Below are 25,137 nucleotides of genomic sequence, written 5' to 3' on the forward strand. Positions count from 1 at the left end.
TAAAGTATGTTCATAAATAACCTGTGTTGTTCCCAAAAGAAAACTGCTTCGTTACATTTCATATGAAAGTATCTTTATATTATAAATACATTACAAATATATTTACATTTTATTATGAAAATTTTCACACAGATGTTTGAAGAGTTACTATTTTAAGAGATCTTTTTAATAGGCAAAAATAATTGTATATACTTATGAAACATATTTCTAGTAACCGATCTATTGGTTTATAATTATTGTCTTATTAATACTAATTAGGTACTGTGTATGTAGTCTATATATTATAAATATGTTTTCAAAGTTCATTATGTGGGTGGAAAATGACTACTAAATAACTAGAAATATATAAGCAAGCTTTTTGCTATTGGTACAGCATCCATTGATGTTCTTTAACTCGAAGTATCTGAAAGATATTTCTAAGAGCAAGAAAGATGGATGGAGATCAAATCAATAGAAACTCTGGTTCAGAAATGCTGAAGATTGCAGGAGGACTGAACTTACTGGGCCCTGCTATGTCCAGTTATGATTGTCAACATCCTGGTGGGAAATTTGGAATTAATCTTTGAGTGACATTGAATTGTGCTACCTTGCTGGCAATGTAACTCACTTTATTTTGGTGTTGGAATTTTAGAAACTTGAAAGAATTTTTCTATGAGAAAAACCTGATTGAAACCTCTAGCATTTCTCAGATGATAAACAATTTTATAGTCCTAAGAGAAAGTTAAATGATGTTTACAAAAGAGCAACAGTGTACAAATGCTGTTATAATTGAATCAGGGATCTTGAGGGAGTCTATTCCCTCATGATATAGATGAGAAAGTGAGGAAGCATGTTACAAGTTACAGTCTTGGTGTATCAACTTGAAAATAATTACCTCAGAACAGCTTGAAAATTTCCTTAATAACTTATTCAGGTGTAATGGAACAGCTGGATGTTGGTATTGTTCCGTATATTGTCCTTTTAGTTGTGCCTGTGTTGGGAAGAATGAGTGATCAGACAGACAGTGTAAGATTCATGGCTACACAGTGCTTTGCAACACTAATTAGACTCATGCCACTTGAGGTAAGTTGAAGATACTCAGTTTATGGACTTCATGTTTTCTATATTTTCATTTGTAATAATTGTAACTCTCTTAAAACAGTGTCAGGTTAAAAACAGACCTCTGGAGTATGTTCACATTACAAGCATTAAAAGTTTTTTACCTTAATGGGTATTTTTTTAACACAGGGTTTTAAGTAAAACTGTGGTTTCTAAAAGAATGTTTACTCATTGATGCAATTCTAGAAATAGAATTGTTCCTAAGTATCCCTGGTAACAGCTAGGTAAAGATTCTGTGCTGGAGTTTACATGAAAGGTAAATTGAGAGATGATAACTGAAAGCTTAAAAAGCAAGGGAAGTCTCTGTGGGGGTGTGGAGAAAGCAGATTAGAAGGTCGGTTGGAGAATTTTGGAGTATACTCCTAGGCTGGAAATAATATATATAGCCAAGGCAGGAAAAAGAAGTGACTTGAAAGAAGGGAAGGGGCAAGACCTTGTTGCCAAGCTGCTTAAAACATTTTGGTGGGATTTTTATAATTGAGGGAATAAGTAGATACGTAGTTCATCCATGTTGTAGTATGTATCACTACTTCTGTTTTATGGTCAAATAGTATTCCGTTGTATGGATATACCATGCTTTGTTTATCTGTTCACCAGTTGATGGCAGTTGATGGACTTTTGGATTATTAACCATCTTTTGACTTTTTTTTTTAAATTTTTTAATGTTTATTTATTTTGAGAGAGAGAGAGAGAGAGAACGAACGAACGAGAACAGGGAGGGGCAGAGAGAGAGGGAGACACAGAATCCGAAGCAAGTTCCAGGCTCTGAGCCGTTAGCACAGAGTCCCATGCAGGGCTCGGACCCACGAACCACGAGATCATGATCTGAGCCAAAGTCGGACACTTAACCGACTGAGCCACCCAGGCGCCTCCATCTTTTGACTATTACAAGTAAAGTTAACTGAACATGCACTTGCAAGTTGTTGTGTGGGTATATACTTTTGTTTATTTTTATAAATTATTTTAAATGTTTTGTTATTTATTTTGAGAGAGAGAGACAAAGTACTTAAGTTGGGGGCGGGACAGGGAGAAAGAGAATTCCAAGCAGGCTCTGTACTGTCAGTGCAAAGCTTGACGCGGGGCTTGATCTCATATGAGATCATGACCTGAGCTGGGGTCAAGAGTTGGGTGCTTAACCAGCTCAGACACCCAGGCGCCCATTTTAAATGTTTATTTATTTATTTTGACAGAGTGAGAGAGAGCATGCGCACATGTGAGTGGAGGAGGGGTAAGAGAGAGAGGGAGAGAGAGAATCCGAAGCAGGCCCTGGGCTCCGTCTCACTAACCATGAGATCATGACCTGAGCCAAAATCAAGATTCAGATGCTTAACTGACCGAGCCACCCAGGTGCACCTATATGTTTTAGTTTTTTTGAGCAGATATCTAAAAATGGGATTACTAGGGTCATATGATATTGAAATTCTTAAGAAATTGCCAGACTGTTTTTCCAGAGTAACTGTACCATTTTGTGTTCCTACCAGCGAAGTATGAGCATAAGTTGGGTAACCTCTGTGAAAAAAGTTTGGCTATATCTGCTGAAGTTGAAGATTCCCATCCAATAACCAGCAAATTCATCCCAGATATATAGCCTAGAGAAATTCATACACATGTACCAAGACATAGCTTTAAGAATATTTATCATAATATTATTTATAGTAGTCTAAGACCACTCAAATGTTCATCATCAGTGGAGTAGATATGTTAACTGGATGGTGATGGTGATGATGATACTGCAAAAGAATGAACAAAGTAAAGGCACAACAGTACTAATCTTTAACATAAGATTCCATTTTTATGAAGTTCAAAAATAAGTAAAAGTACATGGGATGCATACTTAGGTGGTAATGGTATGAAGAAAAGAAAGAGGTTGCCATGAAAGTTAGTAAAGTGATTTTAGATTTTAGATTTCCCTTTAGTAAAGGGAAAGGAGAGTTGGTTATCACTGGGAGGGAACATATGGGGTCTTCTAGGATTATGGCAGGGCTATTTTTATTGATCTGGTAATGGTTATAAAGTTGTTTATTTATAAAACTGTACATTTATTTATATATTTGTCTATATGAATAGTTTATCCCACAATAAAAAGTATTAAAATAAGTACCATGACCAAAAAAATGAAATACTACACTATTATATTGAAAGACACAAGTCATTTCCAGAATAGTTTCCATTTTTGCTTCCTAGGTCTTACTCATATTTTTTAATTCTTGGACCTTGCATCATCTTATTTGTAATCTAAATTGTTAGTCCCCTTGGCCCTTTTCCACTTTGGAATCAGTGAGTGATAGGAAACCACCATGTGTTCTTTGAGCAAAGGAGTAGATGATGAACAAATGTTTTAGGAACATTAATCTAACAGCTGAAAGCAATTTAATAGCTGTTAGGAAATCAGTTTAATAGCTGTTTATGGATTAGAATGGAAGCGACCCAAAACACTGCCCAATCCACTGTGAGGAGATAGTCAATTGTTTTTAAGGGGATACTAACAATATTTGATAATCAGATTGGCAAAGAAAAGAGACTCTGACCATTAGAGGTTGAGAAAAGATTAGTCAAACTCTCTTTGATGTGATCTGTATTATGCTCTCACCATGATAGAAAAACAGGAATCAGGGGTGCCTGGCTGGCTCAGTTGGTACAGCATATGACTCTTGATCTCAGGGTTGTAAATTCATGCCCCATCTTGAATGTAGAGATTACTTAAAAGTAAAGCCTTTAAAAAATAAAACAGGACCAGATATATCCTCCCACCATAAGTAGAAGACTAGACAAAATGAATCAAACAGTGGTTTTCGATACTGAAGAGCAGGCAACACAGGATAGAAATCATGAGAGCAAAGAAACAAATGAAGTGCCCTAGCTTACTGCCTAAAGTAAGTTTCCAGGCCATCGGACAGGGAAGTGAAACCTAAACAGAACCTCAAAGTTTCACCAATTTGAGTAGTCAAGAGTTCAGAGTGTAGGTAGGACAAGATTGCTAGAATTTGCAAGGACCCAAGAAGTAGTTGCAGAGAAGAAGCTCCAGATGTCCACACCAGGGCTGAGTATTCATCTGGGCATATGTGTGAGAATGTATGTTTGAGACTGGGAGAAAAAATGATTGAAAGGAGTAGGTGGAACAATTCCCAGAGCTCACACATGGTCAGGAATAATTTGTGTTTCCACAAAACTGAATCAGAAGACTTCCTCCCATTTAGAGCATTAAGCACAATTCTTAGAAGTATATTGCCCAAATAGTGAGATCAAACTAGCCCTTGACAGAAGGCTGATTCGGATCTACCTTAACAAAGCTTAAAAATAAGCCCTAAAAGGAGGATCAAATTGATTTCAAGTAACTTTAAACCACATCCCAGAAAATAACTCTAAAATACTAAAACCAAAGAAGGGGTACCTGGGTGGCTCAGTTGATTGAGTTTTGGACTTCAGCTCAGGTCATGATCTTGCGGTTTGTGAGTTCGAACCCTGCATCATGCACAGAGTCTGTTTTGAATCCTCTGTCCCTCCCCCACTTGTGTGTGCATGCTCTCTCAAAAATAAATAAAAATATTTAAAAAAAAACCCAAAACACCAAGAAATCCAGCACCCAACAACATAAATGATGTTTAGCACCCACCAAAAAATGGCCAGGTATGAAAATATATCCAATAACCAGCAGAAAAGTCAGTCAGTAGAAACAGACCCTGAAATGGCCCAGATAATAGAATTAGTAGATAAGGATATTAAAATACATTCTATATGTTCAAGAAGGTAGAGGAAAGCATAAATATAGTGAGTAAAGTGGAAGAAGGAAGAACAAACCAAATTGAACTTCTTGAGATGAAAAATACAATTACAAATAAAAACACACTGGTTGGGATTAATGGGAGAATGGATGCTACAAAAGAAAAGATTACTGAGTTTGAAGATGTAGCAATAGAAACAAGAATATCATGCTAGTATATTCCTGTTCTGCACTGTCTTGATTTCCTCTATTACATCTTCACAGGAAGAACATGTACTTTTCTGAAATATATACTGAGAAGGATTCAAGTAATTTTGACAGAAGCTCTAATTCCTTGCACTGTTAGTAAACTGTTGGTGATTTAATAGGAATTGGAATGAGGAATATATACATAGGAAGAGTTCCTGGCACTGAATAATATTTATGACTTCCCAGCTTAGAGTTTCATTGTTAGGAAATGTATCTACTTATATGGCCTTATGGCTGGTTGTCATTAAAAATTCCATGAAGATAGGGGCGCCTGGGTGGCGCAGTCGGTTAAGCGTCCGACTTCAGCCAGGTCACGATCTCGCGGTCTGGGAGTTCGAGCCCCGCGTCGGGCTCTGGGATGATGGCTCAGAGCCTGGAGCCTGTTTCCGATTCTGTGTCTCCCTCTCTCTCTGCCCCTCCCCTGTTCATGCTCTGTCTCTCTCTGTCCCAAAAAAAAAAAAAAAAAAAAAAAAAAATTCCATGAAGATAGATGTTTGACAATTTTGTAAAGCATTTGTGCTTACAAAATGAGAGGCCTCATTTTGATGACCATCATTATACTATTAGATGTTCTAAAGTGTTAGATTCTATTTTATTAGATACAGTTGTTAATTCCTAAACTTTCTGAAAATATAACAGGTAGTCATTTTTAAGACTCAGTGTGCATACCTCATTCCTCCGATATATTTCTCATGTGATGTGGAATATATATTTTAAATGACCTTTTTTTAAATGTTTATTTTTGAGACAAAGAGAGCCTGAGCGGGGGAGGGGCAGAGAGAGAAAGGGACAGAGGATCCAAAGCAAGCTCCACACTGATAGCAGCAAGCCCAACATAGGGATTGAACTCACGAATTATGAGATTGTGACCTAAGCCAAAGTCGGCTGCTCAGTTGAGCCACCTAGGCACCCCTATATTTTAATTGACCTTAATTGATACTCTGTTTCCAGAATTTTACATTTCTTAACTTAAGATGTGCCATATGGCAGTAGTTCTCAAGCTTTTTGGTCTGAGTGTCTCATTACATTCTTTTTTTTTTAATATATATATATATTTTTTTATTTTAAAAAAATTTTTTTATATATTTTTAGCTTTTTTAATTTTTTAATATGAAAATTTTAAAATATATTTTTATAATCTTTATTTTTGAGAGGGGGGGAGAGAGAGAGTGAGTGCTAGTGGGGGAGGAACAGAGACAGAGGGAGACACAAAATCCAAAGCAGGCTCCAGGCTCTCAGCTGTCAGCACAGAGCCTGATGTGGGGCTTGAATTCACAAACCGCAAGATCATGACCTGAGCTGAAGTCAGATGCTTAACTGACTGAGCCACCCAGGTGCTCCTCATTATATTCTTAAAACTTGAAAACCCTAGAGCTTCTATCATATTTTCTGTAATAGAAATTAAAACTAAGAAATGTAAAAAAGATTCATTATTTCATTTAATAAACCCATTAGATGTTGCCATAAATAACATCTTTAAATGAAAAATAACTTTTTTTCTAAAAAATAAGCTAGTGAGAAAAGTGACATTGTTTGGCATGTTTGCACATCTCTTTTATGCCTGGTCTAATAGTAGATAACTGGATTGTTATATTTACTTAGGCATTCAGGCTCTTGCAATATGTTTCTTGGGCTGAGGTATATGAAGAAAGTCAAGCCTCATAGAGATAGGTAGTTGGAAAAGTGAGCAGTATTTTGACAGCTTTTTAATTAATTGTGGACATTCTTTTATCTGATAACATACCAAAACTCAAAAAGAGAAAGGTTATTACATTTATGTGCAGTGTGGAATCTAAAAATCCTATCACTGAATATAAAATCTCTCTACATTCAGATTTATTGGTTTATGAATAGAACTTATACCCATACATGTTTTTTAACATCAGCATTGGTCACTTGGAAAATACTGATTCAATGAGTTATGTAAATCTTTTAAAGGTTGATAATATTTTGTCATAAATTAGCAAAAAATCAGATTCGTTAGATCACTAACAGAAAATTCTTCTTAAGTATTGGAAAGCTTATACTTAAGCTCAAGCTCACAGTGCTATTTCTCTTGGAAGATTGAATTTTATCATTGGCAACAAGTTTATGTCAGTTGTTTTCTTTGAAGTGACAAATTTATATTTAAGAAAATGTCGGCCAGACAGCCAAGTCAGAATAACAGTTTGTCAGTCCATTCAAGTAAAATGTTGTTCTGTGAAAAATGGCTCACTCAGGTCACAATGTAAACAATCTCATAAGTGCTTTTTTCTCAACATAATTATATTCTGATATACAACAAAAGTGCTTTATGTGTAGTTCGCATTTGTTTTTTGCACAGAATGTTAAAAAGATGTGCATTCGAGGGTTAAGGTCTAATAAAGTTATTTTTACTACTTTAAGGACATTGTTTTTTTAATGTTTAATTTTGGGAGAGAGGAAAAACTCAAGCGGGGAGGGGCAGAATGAGGAGGACGGAGGATCCGAAGTGGTCTCTGCACTGACAGCCGTGAGGCTGATGGGGGCTTGAACTCACAAACTATGAGATCATGACCTTGAGCCAAAGTTGGACATTCACGTGACGCACTACCCAGGTGCCCCTACTGCTTTAATAAGGACATTCTTAACTGAAATTGGCTTTTAAAAAAATGCTGATACATGGCTGTAACACAGTGACTACTGGTACATTTAGTGATGTTGCCTTGATTCTTTTTGAGGCATAAGCAGTTTTGCCCACCATTACTTTTGGAGCCTCAGTGCAAATGTCAGCCAAGTGAAAAAAGCAAACAATGTCTTTCCTTTATTATGAAATGGTTTTGACCTCAGTGATCCTTTGAAAAAATCTTGGGTGTCCTCATGGGTCTGCAGACTACATTTTGAGAACTGATACCCTAAGGCATCATAACACTGAAATTGAGAAGCTCCTGTAACAGCCTTTTATTTAAAATAAGTTATACAATCTTGTTTGCCTCTTTATCAAGTAATGCCTGGTGTGGGGAACATAAGTTGTAGGTGTATTGTTTAAAATACCTCATGTGCTTATTTAGTAGTCTGATAACACTTTTAATACTTGTCAAATTTAAACTCTATTTGTTGTCCAGTCTTTAAAATTATTTATTATTACTTATTACTATTATTTTATCTATTACTATTTCTGAATTATTTTTCTCTGTATTTACATTTTGATAAGACTTGCAGTTATTTCATAATCTGAGTATGAACAAATTAACTGTGGTAAATAGTTTTAATACACTTTAAAAAATCACTTCAGGCAGGCATTCCAGACCCTCCAAATATGTCAGAAGAACTAATCCAATTGAAAGCCAAGGAACGACACTTTTTGGAGCAGTTATTAGATGGGAAAAAATTAGAAAATTACAAAATACCAGTACCAATTAATGCTGAACTCAGAAAATATCAGCAGGTAAAGTTTTATACTTAAATAATGAATAGTGACTATTCCTTTCAATGTACCCTGAAGAGTTTTTAAAATTTTATTTAGTAAACTCTTGTGTTTAGTGTCTTTTACCCGTTTATTACTCCTTTGCCTATAAAAACACGGATTTTTGGTCTGTGCAAATGTGTTTTATAAGAAAAAAATTTTTATGATCTGTTCACATTTATAATTTTCCTCTTTCTCCTAACCTTTCAGGATGGTGTGAACTGGTTAGCATTTCTTAATAAGTATAAACTTCATGGAATTCTGTGTGATGACATGGGTTTAGGAAAAACTTTACAGTCCATCTGCATTCTAGCGGGAGATCACTGTCACCGGTAATTTAAAATGTTATTTTTTTGGAAAAGGGGTTTTAGATGCTGAGAAATGTAAAAACCAAACAAACAAACAAACACTGGTTAATTTATTGTGTTTTATTGTTGTAAAGGGCCCAAGAATATGCAAGATCAAAATTGGCAGAATGTATGCCACTTCCTTCCTTGGTGGTTTGTCCGCCAACATTAACAGGTCACTGGGTGGATGAAGTAGGTAAATTTTGCTCCAAAGAATATCTCAATCCATTACACTATACTGGACCTCCTACTGAAAGAATAAGGTAAGAACTCTACAACAAAAATATTTAATCTTCTGTTTTGAGAATCACTTTAGAAGAATACAATTTATTAAAAATGACTTCTAGTTAGTCTTTTTGGTTGTCAGAACCTCAACTTATTTAAGAAAGATGAGTGTATGTTATAAAGATAAAATCAGTGAGATACTTCAGAGTTTAGAGACTTTAGCCATTGTTAACAGTCAATTGGATTTTCTAAGTATTGGACCTAGGAACCAAAGCCATTCTCTATGCCCTTCTTGGGAGCCTTGTAATCACAGCATCTCTTTCTCTAAGAGCTCCCTCATCCCCAAAATGCTTTTGCTCCATAAGGGCTGCTCTGACTGTCCTGAGACCATAGCAATGTTAGAGTTCAATTAGCTTTACCCTTTCTCTCTTAAACTGGTACATCCCTTATGTTCCTAAATACAATTTTTTAAAAAATGTTTATTTTTGACAGAGAGAGCACAATTGGAGGAGGGGCAGAGAGAGAGAGGGAGACAGAGAATCTGAAGCAGGCTCCAGCCATGAGCTGTCAGCACAGAGCCTGACGTGGGTCTCAAACTCATGAACCATGAGATCTGACCTGAGCCAAAGTTGGACACTTAACCGACTGAGCCACCCAGGCACCCCCCTGATACAAATTTTGAAGAGCAGAATTTCCATTGATCTCAGTTTACCTTTTTGTGTGTGTGCAAATTTTTATTTACATTCTAGTTACTTAACAGTGTAATACTGGCTTCAGGAGCGGAATTTAGTGATTTATCAGTTACATATAACACCCAGTGCTGTCATAACAAGTGCCTTCCTTAATATCCATCACCCATTTAGCACATCCCCCACCCACATCCCTCCAGCAACTCTGTTTTCAATCTTTAAGAGTCTCTTATGGTTTGCTTCCCTCTCTTTTTTTTTGTTCCCCCTTCCCATGTGTTCATCTGTTTGTTTCTTAAATTCCACATGTGAATGAAATCATGTATTTTTCTCTGACTTATTTTGCTTAGCATAATACATTCTAGCTACATCCATGTCATTGAAAACGGCAAGATTTCATTCTTTTTGATGGCTCAGTAATATTCCATTGTATGTATACACCACATCTTCTTTATCCATTCATCAATTGATGGATACTTGGGCTCTCCCCATCATTTGGCTGTTGTTGATAACGCTGCTGTAAACACTGGGGTCCATGTACCCTTTCGAATATGTATTTTTGTATTCTTTGGGTAAATACCTAATAGTGCAATTGCCAGGTCATAGGGAAGTTCTATTTTTAGCTTTTTGAACAACCTGTGTGTGTACTCTTTTCCAGAGTGGCTGCACCAGTTTGCATTCTCACCAGCAGTGTAAGAGAGTTGCCCTTTCTCCACATCCTTGCCAACATCTGTTGTTTCCTGTGTTGTTAGTTTTAGCTGTTCTGACAGGTGTGAGGTGGTATCTCATCCTAGTTCTGCTTTGTATTTCCCTCATGATGAGTGATGTTGAGCAGTTTTCATGTGTCTGTTAGCCATCCGTATCTTCTTTGAAAAAATGTATATTCATATCTTCTGTCCATTTCTTAACTGGATTGTTTTTTGGGTATTGAGTTTGATAAGTTATATACAGATCTTGGATACTAACCCTTTATCAGATATGTCATTTGCAAATATCTTCTCCTATTCTGTAGGCTGCCTTTTAGTTTTGTTGATAGTTTCTTTTGCTGTGCAGAAGCTTCTTATCTTGATGAAGCCCTAGTAGTTCATGTTTGCTTTTGTTTCCCTTGCCTTTGGTGATGGGTCTAGTAAGAAGCTGCTCTGGCGAGGTCAAAGAGGTTGCTGTGTGTTTTACTCCTGTAGGATTTTGGTGGTTTCGTGACTCACATTTAGGTCTGGCATTCATTTTGAATTTATTTTTGTGTGTGGTGTAAGCAGGTGGTCCAGTTTCATTCTTCTACATGTTGCTGTCCAGTTTTCCCAACACCATTTGTCGAAGAGACTTTTTCCGTTGGATATTCTTTCCTCTTTAGCTAAAGATTAGTTGACCATATAGTTGTGGGCCCATTTCTGGGTTTCCTGTTCTATTCCATTGATCTGTATGCTTATGTTTATGCCAGTACCATACTGTCTTGATGACTACAGCTTTGTAATGTAGCCTCAAATTCTGGAATTGTGTTGCCTCCAGCTTTGCTTTTCTTTTTTAAGATTGCTTTGGCTGTTTGGGGTCTTCTGTGGTTCCATAACCAATTTTATGATTGTTTGTGATGATAGTTCTGCAAAGAATGCTGTTGGTATTTTGATAGGGATTGCATTAAATGTGTAGATTGCTTTGGATAGTATAGACATTTTATTTTTTTTTTTAGTTTTTTTTTTCAACGTTTATTTATTTTTGGGACAGAGAGAGACACAGCATGAACGGGGGAGGGGCAGAGAGAGAGGGAGACACAGAATCGGAAACAGGCTCTAGGCTCTGAGCCATCAGCCCAGAGCCTGACGCGGGGCTCGAACTCACGGACCGCGAGATCGTGACCTGGCTGAAGTCGGACGCTTAACTGACTGCGCCACCCAGGCGCCCCTACTATAGACATTTTAACAATGTTTGTTCTTCCAATCCATGAGCATGGAATGCTTTTCCATTTCTTTGTGTCCTCTTCAATTTCAAGTGTTCTATAGTTTTCAGAGTACAGATCTTTTACCTCTTTAGTTAGGTTTATTCCTAGGTATGTTACAGTTTTTGGTGCAATTGTAAATGGGGTTGGTTCCTTGGTTTCTTTTTCTGCTCCTTCATTATTGCTGTATAGAAATGCAACAGATTTCTATGTATTGATTTTACATCCTGCGACTGCTGAATTCATGTATTCTAGCAATTTTTTGGTGAAGTCTTTTGGGTTTTATATGTAAAGTATCATGATGTCGTCTGCAAATAGTGAAAGTTTGACTTTTTCTTTGCTGATTTGGATGGATGCCTTTTCTTTTTGTCTCTGATTGCTGAGGCTAAGACTTCGGTACTACGTTAAATAGTAATGAGAGTGGAAATCCCTGACTTGTTCCTGACCGTATCACTGAGGGTCGTATTAGCTGTGGGTCTTTCGTGTATGGCCTTTATGATGTTGAGACGTGTTCTGTCTATCCCTGCTTTGTTGAGGGCTTTATCAAGAATGGATGCAGTATTTTGTCAGATGCCTTTTCTGCATCTTTTGACAGGATCACATGGTTCTTATCCTTTCTTTTATTAATGTATATCACGCTGATTGACTTGGAAATATTGAACTAGCCCTGCAGCCCAGGAATAAATCTCACTTGATCATGGTGAATAATTCTTTTAATGTGCTGTTGGATTTGATATGCTAGTATCTTGAGAATTTTTGCATCCATGCTCATCAGCAATATTGGCCTGTAATTCTTCTCTTAGTGGAGTCTTTGTCTGGTTTTGGAATCAAGGTAATGCTGGCCTTGTAGAATGAGTTTGCAAGTTTTCCTTCCATTTCTATTCTTTTGAAGAGTTTGAGAAGAATAGGTATTAACTCTTATTTATTTGTTTTTTTTTTTTTAATTTATTTTATGTTTATTTTTGTGAGAGAGGGAGTTAGGGTGTGAGTAGGGGAGGGTCACAGAGAAAGAGGGAGATACAGAATCCAAAGCAGGCTCCAGGCTGTGAGCTGTCAGCACAGAGGCTGACGTGAGCTTGAACCCATGAACCATGAAAGCCGAAGTTGGACATTTAACCAACTGAGCCACCCAGGTGCCCCAACTCTTCTTTAAATGTCTGCTAGAATTCCCCTGGGAAGCCGTCTGGCCCAGAACTCTTGTTTGTTGGGAGATTTTTTTTTTTTAAGCTTCTTTATTTTTTGAGAAAGAGAGAGAGAGAGAAAGGCAGTGCCAGCTAGGGAGGGACAGGGAGAGAAGGAGAAAGAGAATCCCAAGCAGATTCCACACTCAGTTCAGAGGCTGATGCAAGTGATCTCATAAGCCATGAGAACACAACCTGAGATGAGATGAAAAGTTGGATGCTTAACGATCAAGCCACCCAGGCTCTCTTGTTGGGCTCTTTTGTTGGGAGATTTTTGATGGCTGATTCAGTTTCTTTGCTGGTTATGGGTCTGGTCTAATTTTCTGTTTCTTCCTGTTTTGGTTTTGGTAGTGTGTGTGAATTTCTAGGAATTTGTCTATTTTCCAGATTGCCCAGTTTGTTGGCATGTAATTTTTCATAATATTCTCTTATAATTGTTTGTATTTCTGTGGTGGTGGTAGTGATCTGTCTTGTTTCATTTGTGATTTTGAGTCCTTTCTTTTTTCTTTCTGATAAGTGTGGCTAGGGGGTTATCAATTTTATTAATTTTTTCAAAGAACCAGCTCTTAGTTTCACTGATCTGTTCTCTTGGTCTTTTTTTTTTTTTTTTAATGTTTATTTACTTTTGAAAGAAAGAGCAGGAACAGGGGAAGGACAGAGAAAGAGGGAGACATAGAATCTGAAGCAGGCTCCAAGCTGTCAGCACAGAACCTGATGTGGGGCTCAATTCCACAAAGTGCGAGATCATGACCTGACTGAAGTCGGATGCTCAACTGACTGAGCCACCCAGGCACCCCAGATTTTGTTTGTTTCTCTGTTGTTCATTCTGGTGGCTTTAGGCTTTATTTGCTATTCCTTTTCTAGCTCCTTTAGGTGTAAGGTTAGGTTGTATATTTGTGACATTTTTTATTTCTTGAGGTGAGCTTGTATTACAGTATACTTCCCTGTTCGAATTGCCTTTGCTGCATCCCAAAGGTTTTGGACCGTCATGTTTTCATTTTCATTTGCTTCCATGTATTTTTTAATTTTTTCTCTAATTTCTTATTTAACCCATTCATTCTTTAGTAGGATGTTCTTTAACCTCCATGTATTTGAGGGCTTTGCAAATTTTTTCTTGTGGTTGATTTCAAGTTCCATAATGCTGTGGTCTGAAAATATGCATGCTGTGATCTCGATTTTTTTGTACTTGTTGAGGATTGATTTGTGATGCAGTATGTGATCTGTTCTGGAGAATGTTCCATGTTCATTCAAGAAGAATGTGTATTTTGCTTTAGGATGAAATGTTCTGAATATATTTGTTAAGTCCATCTGGTCCAGTGAGTCATTCAAAGCCATTATTTCCTTGTTGATTTTCTGCTTGGATGATCTGTCCATTGCTGTAAGTGGGGTGTTAAAATTCCCTACTATAATTGTATTATCAGTGAGTTTATGTTTGTTACAATTGATTGGGTACCTCCAAGTTGGGAGCATAAATATTCATAATTGTTAGATATTCTTGATGCATAGACTCCTTAATTCTGATATAGTGCCTTTCTTTATCTCTTGTTACAATCTTTGTTTTAAAATCTATTTGTCTGATATAAGTGTGGCTACTCTGGCTTTCTTTTGACTTCCATTAGCATGATAGATGATCCTCCATCCCCTCACTTTCAGTCTGCACGTGTCTTTAGGTCTAAAATGAGTCTCTTGCAGAGAGCATATAGATGGATTATGGGTTTTTTTTATATATACATTTTGATACCCTGTGCCTTTTGATTGGAGCATTTAGTCCATTTACATTCAGTTTAGCACACTGAAAATATCGTGCCAATTCTTTCTGGCCTGCCAAGTTTCAAAAGAGAGATCAGTCACGAGTCTTATAGGTCTCCCTTTATATGTGAGGGCACGTTTATCCCTTGCTGCTTTCAGAATTTTCTCTTTATCCTTGTATTTTGCCAGTTTCACTATGATATGTCGTGCAGAAGATCGATTCAAGTTACGTCTGAAGGGAGTTCTCTGTGCCTCTTGGATTTCAATGCCTTTTTCCTTCCCCAGTTCAGGGAAGTTCTCAGCTATAATTTCTTCAAGTACCCCTTCAGCACCTTTCCCTCTCTCTTCCTCCTCTGGGATACCAATTATGCGTATATTATTTCTTTTTAGTGTATCACTTAGTTCTCTAATTTTCCCCTCATACTCCTGGATTTTTTTATCTCTCTTTCTCTCAGCTTCCTCTTTTTCCATAACTTTATCTTCTAGTTCACCTATTCTCTCCTCTGCCTCTTCAATCCGAGCTGTTGTCGTTTCCATTTTGTTTTGCATTTCGTTTAAAGCGCTTTTCAGCTCCCCGTGACTGTTCCTTAGTCCCTTGATCTCTGTAGCAAGAGATTCTCTGCTGTCGTCTATACTGTTTTCAAGCCTAGCGATTAATTTTATGACTATTATTCTAAATTCACTTTCTGTTATATTATTTAAATCCTTTTTGATCAGTTCATTAGCTGTTGCTATTTCCTGGAGATTCTTCTGAGGGGAATTCTTCCGTTTGGTCATTTTGGATAGTCCCTGGCGTGGTGAGGACCTGCAGGGCACTTCCCCTGTGCTGTGGTGTATAACTGGAGTTGGTGGGCGGGCCCGCAGTCAGACCTGATGTCTGCTCCCAGCCCACTGCTGGGGCCACAGACAGACTGGTGTGTGCCTTCTCTTCCCCTCTCCTAAGGGCGGGATTCACTGTGGGGTGGCGTGGCCGTCTGGGCTACTTGCACACTGCCAGGTTTGTGGTGCTGGGGATCTGGCATATTAGCTGGGGTGGGTAGGCAAGGTGCACGGGGGCAGGAGGGGCAGGCTTAGCTTGCTTCTCCTTAGGTGATCCACTTCAGGAGGGGCCCTGTGGCAGCGGGAGGGAGTCAGATCCGCTGCCGGAGGTTTGGCTCCGCAGAAGCACAGAGTTGGGTGTTTGCGTGGAGCGAGCAAGTTCCCTGGCAGGAACTGGTTCCCTTTGGGATTTTGTCTGGGGGATGGGTGAGGGAGATGGCGCTGGCAAGCGCCTTTGTTCCCCGCCAAGCTGAGCTCTGTCGTCGGGGGGGGGGGGGGCTCAGCAACTCTCCCTCCCTTTGTCCTCCAGCCTTCCCGCTTTCAGAGCAGAGCTGTTAACTTACGACCTCCCAGACGCTAAGTCGCGCTTGCTGTCGGAACACACTCCGTCCGTCTGGCCCCTCCGCTTTTGCAAGCCAGACTCGGGGGCTCTGCTTGGCCGGCGAGCCGCCCCTCCGCCCCAGCTCCCTCCCACCAGTCCGTGGAGCGCGCACCGCCTCGCCGCCCTTCCTACTCTCTTCCGTGGGCCTCTCGTCTGCGCTTGGCTCCGGAGACTCCGTTCTGCTAATCCTCTGGCGATTTTCTGGGTTATTTAGGCAGGTGTAGGTGGAATCTAAGTGATCAGCAGGACGCGCGGTGAGCCCAGCGTCCTCCTACGCCGCCATCTTCTTCCCTCTCCTCTAGTCCATTTACATTCAGAGTGATTATTGGTAGATAAGAATTTAGTGCCATTGTGTTACCTATAAAGTTGGTGTTTCTGGTGATGTTCTCTGTTCCTTTCTAATCTTTGTTGCTTTCCTTCTCCCACTCAAAGAGTCCCGTTTGATACTTCTTGCAGGGCTAGTTTAGTGGTCATGAACTCTAATTTTTGTGTTTGAAGCTCTCTCTTTTATGAATGACAGCCTTGCTGGATAGTGTTCCTAGCTGCATATTTTTCCTATTTAGCATGTTGAGTATATCAAGCCACATTCCTTCTGGCCTGACAGAAGAGATTTGCTGTGAACCTAATCTGTCTTCCCTTGTAGGTTAATGGCTTTTTTCCCCTTGTTGCTTTCAGGATTCTTTCCTTTTCTGTGTATTTTGTGAATTTGACTATGATATTTTTTATTATGGTCCTGCTTTTGTTGAATTGTTGTACCTCTTGAATTGTGATGTCTGTGTCCTTCCCCAGATAAGGGAAGTTTTCAGTTATAATTTGTTCAGATAAACCTTCTCTCTTTTCCCCTCTCTTCTTCTGGGACTCCTATGATAGGGATATTATTTTGCCTTAAGGCATTGCCTGAATTCTACATCCATGATCCAATATTTTTCTTTTCCTCTTCTTTTCAGCTTCATTATTTTCCATAATGTTTTCTTTTATATTATTGATTCATTCCCTTGCTTCATCTGTCCTTGTTGTCATTGCATCCAGTCTGTTTTGCATCTCAGTTCTAGCTTTTTTTTTTCTTTCTTTCTTCCTTATTTTTTAAAAATGTTTGTTTAGGGGCGCCTGGTGGCTCAGTCGATTAAGCCTCTGACTTCACCTCAGGTCACAATCTCACGGTCCGTGAGTTCGAGCCCCGTGTCGGGCTCTGGGCTGATGGCTCAGAGCCTGGAGCCTGCTTCCAATTCTGTGTCTCCCTCTCTCTCTGCCTCTCCCCCGTTCATGCTCTGTCTCTCTCTGTCTCAAAAATAAATAAACGTTAACAAATAAATAAATAAAATGTTTGTTTATTCTTGAGAGAGAGGGAGACAGAGCACGAGCAGGGGAGGGTCACAGGGAGGGAAACACAGAATGCAAAGTAGGCTCCAGGCTCTGAGCTGTGAGTACAGAGCCCAACATGGGGTTCGAACTCACAAACCATGAGATTATGACCTGAACCGAAGTCGGATGCTCAACCGACTGAGCCACCCAGGTGTCCCTCAGTTATAGCATTTTTATTTTCAGCCTGACTAGCTTTTTGTTCTTTTATCTCTGCGTTAAGGAATTATCTAGTATCTTCTATGATTTTCTCAAGCCCAACTAGTATCCTTAATGTTGTTATTTTAAATTCTGGTTCAGGCATTTTACCTATATCTCTTTTGATTAATTCCCTGTTCTTTCTCTTCTTTCTTTTGGTGTTAATTCCTCAGTCTTGTCATCTTGTCTAGGTTACTGTTTTTGTGTATGTGTCTGTGTGTGATTGTTAGGAAAGCCTGCTATAGCCTCCTCCTGAGAGTAATGGGAATGTTAAGAAAAGATCCTATAGTGTTTTGGGCCTGGTGCTTCAGGAGGTGTTTCAGAGTGTGCAGTCTACTGTTGTATTTTGGCTCCTCCTCTCCTCAAGTCAATTCTTTACAGAGTTTCTCCTTGCCTGCAGTGGAGGGATGTTTGGACCTTGTCCACTGTGTGGCAAGTTTTAACTAGGTGTGTTTTGGTCTCCCTGTTAAAAGAACTGTACCTCTTTCCCCTAGAACTGAGGCTTTGCAGCATTCTGTGATCAGTAGAGTTGGTGTGTGTGAGAGGTTTGTGCTGGTCTTCTGGGTGAGGGACCTGCTGCGCTGATTCTGAGGCACCTTGCCCAAATGGAGATGCACCTGCAGGGTGCAGGGGGGCAGTACTTGGTGTAAGCAGTCTCTGTTGGGGAGTGCTGTATAGCTCACTGAAGTGGGTCATGCTGATGGGCAGGGGTGAAGTGGCGTCATCCTGCTCTCTCGTCTTCACAGCAGGGAGTTCGTGCCTGCCATTCTTCAGGAAGCCCTCACAAAAGAGCAAACAATCACCCCTCTTATGTCCCCAACTTCTGTCAGATCCCTGCCTTCACTCTGTGTCCATGCTGTCTGCCTGTCAGTGGCACAGTACTCCTGTGTTTTATTTATCTCAGATGTGTGGCTGAGTTTCAAAACTCCAAATTTTAGAGACCTGCACCAATCCTCTGGGGGAGGGTCTCACCATGCTGTGGCCAGTGGTTTGTCTCAGTAAAGCAGTTGCATGACTGCACAGTGGTTTGTGGTGTATGATAAAGCACAGCAAAAAGCTGGCACCAAGGTTTGCTGCCTTCAGCAGGTGTCTCTATTTCTATGCTAGTGAATAGCTATGCTAGGGCAGCACATTGGCACAGCCAGTTCTTGTACCCTAAGAGGCTGTGCCATCATTCTCAAATGCACTTCAGGAAGGGCAACTGTTTCTCCCTGTGTGACCCAGGGCATCCTCAGACTACACTGCCCACTCCCAGGCCTCCACCCTCCCTCCCCACCAGAGCACTGCTAAGGCCACAACCCCAGCGATGGTGGGGACTTCTAAAAGTAGTCAGCCCCTCTCCTTTTCCCAGTCAGTGATGTGGGGAAAGAATTTTTTTGTGCAATCCTCTCTGCACTATTGCATCCTCTCTTTCTCTCCTTTTCCAGTGTTCAGGGCTCCCTCCCCTCTGCAGCACCTGCTGCTCTTTTCTCCCCCAGATCAATTCTCTATAGCTCCTACCTTCCACGATATGGCCATTTTTCTACCTGTAGATGTGCAATTTGTTCTCTCTGCCCTAGGATCAATTTCTTGGGTGTTCAGAATGATTTGATAGTTATCTAGCTGTGTTTGAGGGACAAGGCAAGCTTAGGGCCCCCTACTTTTCCACCATCTTAACTCTAGTCCTTCAGTTCATCTTTTAAAGCATGGATAGTCATAGGTTGCTGATTAGTCCATAAATTTGCCACCCCTCTGTATTTATAATAGCTAACACATATTCAGCATTTATTAGCCAGGCATTATTCTTAGTAGTTTTACATTTATGTAAAATTGTGTATTGTGTATTCTCACAGTCACCACATGAGGTATGGTTATTAATTTTGTTCTCTGTTGGCAGATAGAAGTCTAATAAAACATGGGGCCTGGGTCTAAGGTCACTCAGCTAATTAAATAGGCAACAGCTTACACTCTTATGAAGAATTTACTATAGTGTCTTTAGTTAGAATTTATTCATTTACAAACTTAAGCAAACAGGAAGTCCATTTATTCACTAACTTTGAGAATTTCAGGGGTGAATTCTTGCTTCAGGTACATCTAAATTGCTCTCATTTGCTCTTCCTCTTGATACATAACTTGTTTTATTGGTCTGTGCATTCAATGAATAAGGTGACGATAAACAGTCTGAGGCCCACATTCACCTAACTTGGCAACTGTTGTGAACAGAGATCTTCCCTCTCCCATCACGAATATATCAATACTAGAAATGACTAACTGCTTTGGGTCATGCTCCCAAACCAGTCTTTATGGTCAGGGGGTAAAATATTGTGAATGGCCCAACCTGATTCAGTGTTTCATCTCTTTGGTGATTATGGGGACATGTGATTGATGGCTTCCCCTCACCCCCCAGCACAAAATAGTGCCTTCAAGGAAGAGGTGTGAGCACATAAAGTTACAATGTCCACTACATTTTGAATCAGGTACCCATCTCTTTTCTAATCGGACTGAGTTAGGCTAACAAGGCCAAATCAAAAGAAGAACGGTCTTCAGGTATCAGGGTCATGGATGTAGAATAAGCAGAAAAGAATGCTGGGCTTAGTAGGCACATTGAAAACACCTTGTAAGACGGTAGCTGTAGTTTCCCTCTTTGAAACTCTATTACAGACTTTGCAGGTTCCTCATTTCCCAATCTTACTTATTTTTAAATGCAGGTTACAGCATCAAGTAAAAAGGCACAATCTGATAGTAGCTTCATATGATGTTGTGAGGAATGACATAGATTTCTTTAGGTAAGAATTAAAATTTTTTTCTTTAGAAAAACTTACAAAGAGTGTTAATATTTTCCTGTCTGAAAGACTTTATATAGTTCCTGCAATATATTAAAAGGTGCTAAATTTTTTTGTTTATTCTCCCTTAGAAATATTAAATTTAACTACTGTATTCTTGATGAAGGCCATGTCATCAAAAATGGAAAAACAAAATTGTCAAAAGCTGTAAAACAACTGACTGCTAATTATAGGATTATTCTTTCTGGAACACCAATCCAGGTAATTATTTACTGTTCTCCCCCACTGTTTGCCATGTGGAAAGAAGGTTTGACATTTGGCAGTGAATTAGAGACATGTTTTTCCGCCTGCCTGCTCCCTCCCTCCTTTCCTTCCTTCCTTCTTCTCTTCCTTATTTCCTTCCTTCCTCCCCCCTTCCTTCCTTCGTCCCTCCCTCCTTCCCTTCCCTTCCTTCCTTCCTTCCTTCTTTCCTTCCTTCCTTCCATTTATAGGAATAAATTCCAGTAGTTCATTTGGTTCATAATGGTTCATTTGATATGTAATAGCATCTGAGCAAACCAGGTTTTAAAAGCAATATGAAGAGCCCTGGGTGGTGTATGGAATTTCTGAATCACTATATTGTACAACTGATACTAATACAACACCGCATGTTAACTATACTAGAATTAAAATAGTAAAATGTGATTTTAGGGTATGTAAACAGAAGTCTTGTGTCCAAAATATGGGAAACTAGTCAGACTTTATTCCACACCGGCCATTCTACTTCTGTGGTATTACACCACACTCTGATTTAATGTTGAAAACTTAGAGCTGATTCATAGGGGAATCATCATATAGTAGAGGTGTGAATACCTGGAGTTAAGAGAAAATTGGAAAAGATTGTAGAAGGTTGTATTGGAAAAGGAAAGAGATGGGTAAATTTATAAAAGTCTTCTGATACTTTTGAGAGATTCTGTTATCTTCCAGGGGAACTGGCTGCAAATGTTCACACCTAACTTGGATAGCCAACTCTGGTGGGAAAATACCCTTCATCATGCTCCAGTTAGTGGAATGGTGAACACCAAGTGACCTCTAAGATTCCTTCTGACACTAAAAAAAATCAACAGTTCTTAGCTTACATCTTTGTTACTTTTCTTTTAAATTTATTTTTGTTAATGGACTGATATAAGTATTAGGGTTTTGATCATTAAGTGAACACTTAATTGTTCACAATATTACTTTCACACCAAGTTTGGTTTTTTTGTTTCCTTAAAGGCCCTCTTTCTTTCTGCCCTCCCATCCTGAACATTTTAGCTCTGAAGCTATAAGGGTTTCTGCACTGAAGACCCATGTTAGCCTGGAGTTAGGAGGCAGAGCCTAAGTGGGATTAGAAGGGTATCCATATGGCAGGGCAGCCCACCATAATGAATCATAGCCTGAGCAGGGTGAAGAGGGCTTCTGGAAGTGGGTAAGGTGGTGGGTTGGTACCTTAGGATCCAAACATATTGAGAATGCATCCAAAATGAAAAAGTGCTGATTTCTTTTTTTTACAAATGAAACTTCAATAGTAGAATTGGAAAGAACCTTTGCCTGTTCCTTATTACTTTGAATACTGGATAGATTTGACCTATAACCAAACTCTTCTAGGTTTCCTTAAGAAACGGTGATGTTGGGGGCGCCTGGGTGGCTCAGTTGGTTAAGCGTCCGACTTCGGCTTAGGTCATGATCTCATGATTTGTGAGTTCGAGCCCCGCGTCGGGCTCTGTGCTGACAGCTCGGAGCCTGGAGCCTGATTCGGATTCTGTGTCTCCCTCTCTCTCTGCCCCTCCCCCACTCTCTGTCTCTCTCTCAAAAATAAATAAGCATTTAAAAAATAATTTTTTTAAATAAAAAAAGAAATGGTGATGTTGGCCAAATTCTTTAAATCTTGATGTTACGTTTAGTGTCAAAGGTAAAAGAATCAGAAGCATATTCATCTTTCTGCTTTTCTATTTATTGCTTGATAGATGCCACCAGTAGGATTTACACACTATGGACCAAGGCTTATTCTGGTGGAGGAGACTTCAAAATTCTCTCCAGATAGGATAGAATATTTCCTTTAGGGATACTGATATGAATTTTCTCAAATTAAAACACAGACTTAGACCATCTGTATAAAAATGTAGTTGATTACCCCTCATGTATGTCCTCATAATGGGCTTTCATTAATATTCCAAGTGTAAGGAAATCATCCCAGTACAAAAGATTAACTAGTGTTCCTTTTTTATATTCAGAATAACGTTTTGGAGCTGTGGTCATTATTTGATTTCCTCATGCCAGGATTTTTGGGGACTGAACGCCAGTTTGCTGCTCGATATGGTAAACCTATATTAGCAAGTAGGGATGCTCGAAGCTCTAGTCGAGAACAAGAAGCAGGTATGAAAACTATATAATTATATACTATACAAGTGAATATAACTTATTCCTATCTTTTTTGAAGCTGTTTTCTCTTACTCTTTAACAGGTGTTCTTGCAATGGATGCACTCCACCGCCAAGTCCTGCCGTTTCTTTTGAGAAGAATGAAAGAAGATGTTTTGCAGGATCTTCCACCCAAAATTATTCAAGACTACTATTGTACTCTTAGTCCTCTCCAGGTTAGAAATCCAGTGATTGTGGTTGTTGGTGGTATGTTTATTAGGAGAGTGCTTTGAATAAGCCACAAAAATATTGAATAAAGGGGATTAGACTTTGGCTTTTATCACTCCAATCTAGCTTCTACTTTGATAGACTTTAGGACTATTCTGTTCCAAAGAGAGAGAGCTAGGACCTGAATGAATCTCTTTGGACATGTGGATATACATTTGGATAAGTGCATTTGAATATGGCATTAAAACAAAAGCAAGTATCATAGTTGCTTTCTTATATGTCAAATTAATCGGAAAAGTTGCAAGGTTAATCTGATGATGAAATGAGCCAGTGTTTATAAGGGCCAGAAATCTGCCTGTAATGTCATATCTTCATAACAGCATTATAGGTATTGTCAGTCCCCATTTTTGCAAACAAAGAAAGGAAAGTTCAGAAAAATTAAGTAAGTTGCTCAAGATTATATAGCTAATATATATCAGGACTGAGTTTCAAACCTGGGAAGTGGGACCTCACCCCTCTAAAAGTATTAACTGCATTGCCAGTAAATTTTTGAAATAAGACTGAACTTTTGCACAGATCTAATTTTGTACAGAGACTATTATCAAAGGAATTTATTGTATGCCTTTCCTTATATAGTATTTTGTAAGGGGAAACCATCCCTTGTATTAGGGAGACATGGCCTATATAATCAGAATTTTCTTTTAACCTTACGTTCTGGGTTAAGAAAGTACCTGCATCAATCTATTTCAGTGTTTTGATTTAGTATGGTAAAATGAATAAAAGATAAACAGGTACATCCAGAAACTTCTTTCTTCTCCTCCCTCTATAACTTGAGTTTAGAGCTTAGCAGCACACTAATCTAGATGCTGAGAGCTATGTGATCACTTATATTATCTATTTCATATATCTGGGCCTCCATTTCTCATGTATAAAAATTGGACTAGTATTTTTGAAAGGAATATTTTAGGAGCAATGAGCTGAAGACTTTTTGAAGTAAATACAATAAAGAAAAGGTGCCATATGAAAAAAAAAATCCATGCTAGGGGTGCGTGGTTGGCTCAATCAGTAGAGCATGCAACTCTTGATCTCAGGGTTGTGAGTTCACACCCCATGTTGGGTATACAGATTAAAATGAAATCTTTAAAAAAGAAAATCCATGGTATATGACAGTGGTATAAAACATTTAAGTGGCCTGGAGGAGGAGCTGGGAGGGAAGTGACATTTGGCTTTACTTAGCATCCACAGGTTTTTATATTCTGACTTCTGTTCTTTAGCACTCTAGATTTTCTTTTCTTTCATATTGTTTTAGCATGTACAAGGCAGGAACCAGGACCCTTAGGTAATGTTTTAACTTTTAGGAGTTCTCCTTTTAGGTAGCAGTAGTATTCTTTTACTTCTCTGTACTTTTTTTTTTTTTTTAAGTTTTATTTACATAAGTAATCTATATACCCAATTTGGGGCTTGAACTCATGACCCTGAGATCAAGAGTTGCATGCTCTACTGACTGAGCCAACCAGGCACTTCAGCAGAAGTATTTTTTAAAACTTGGTCTCTTGGAATGTACCTATAGGGTACCACAAAACTTCACTTAGAGAAGATTTTCTCATTTACTTGTAAGGATTCAGGTTCTCTTTTATTGGTAATGTATTTATCTTCCTCAACAGAGTGGAAAAATTGAGTCTAGGACTATTTGACTAGTTTTTAATATTTTAGCATCCAAGCTTAACGTGCTACACTTGTTTTCTAAATGTAATTTTAAAGGAATTTACCAAGATGCAGTGGATAATTTGTAATCATTAGTGAAGCATAGGTATTATAATTTCTTTAATGAGGGCTGGTTTAAATTATTGCTCTTACTGTCATTTGCTAGCTATGTTTTTGAACAATTGAAAATAAATATACTTCTTTTGCGGGGGCAATTTTACAGGTTCAGCTCTATGAGGATTTTGCTAAGTCTCGTGCTAAGTGTGACGTTGATGAAACAGTTTCTTCAGCTGCACTCTCTGAAGAAACTGAAAAACCAAAGCTTAAAGCCACAGGCCATGTATTCCAGGTATAGATTATAATCTCTTTTTTAATTCTTCAAGAATCATGTTCTTCAGTGCAGCAATTTTTACATGGAATACTGAAATGTGGGTTTATTTAAATTTTTTTCAGTATTGTGTATACATTCTTGAAAATAG

At 38.7% G+C, this 25,137-nt stretch overlaps 1 protein-coding gene across 1 annotated transcript in view; it reads left to right on the top strand.

Annotated features, from left to right (window-relative positions):
* Positions 1-25,137, top strand: part of BTAF1 (B-TFIID TATA-box binding protein associated factor 1) — a 121,713-nt gene that overhangs the window by 83,020 nt on the left and 13,556 nt on the right. The window contains exons 25-33 of the mRNA XM_047073165.1: positions 914-1,062; positions 8,322-8,474; positions 8,703-8,824; positions 8,935-9,102; positions 20,275-20,352; positions 20,481-20,610; positions 22,602-22,743; positions 22,832-22,962; positions 24,882-25,007. Of these exons, the coding sequence (XP_046929121.1) occupies positions 914-1,062; positions 8,322-8,474; positions 8,703-8,824; positions 8,935-9,102; positions 20,275-20,352; positions 20,481-20,610; positions 22,602-22,743; positions 22,832-22,962; positions 24,882-25,007 (1,199 nt within the window). The remainder of the gene's footprint in view (positions 1-913; positions 1,063-8,321; positions 8,475-8,702; positions 8,825-8,934; positions 9,103-20,274; positions 20,353-20,480; positions 20,611-22,601; positions 22,744-22,831; positions 22,963-24,881; positions 25,008-25,137) is intronic.

Source organism: Lynx rufus, unplaced genomic scaffold, assembly GCF_022079265.1.
Source record: "Lynx rufus isolate CCGP_SWC_20201006 ecotype Redwood Valley unplaced genomic scaffold, mLynRuf1.p SCAF_11, whole genome shotgun sequence".
NCBI lineage: Eukaryota > Metazoa > Chordata > Mammalia > Carnivora > Felidae > Lynx > Lynx rufus.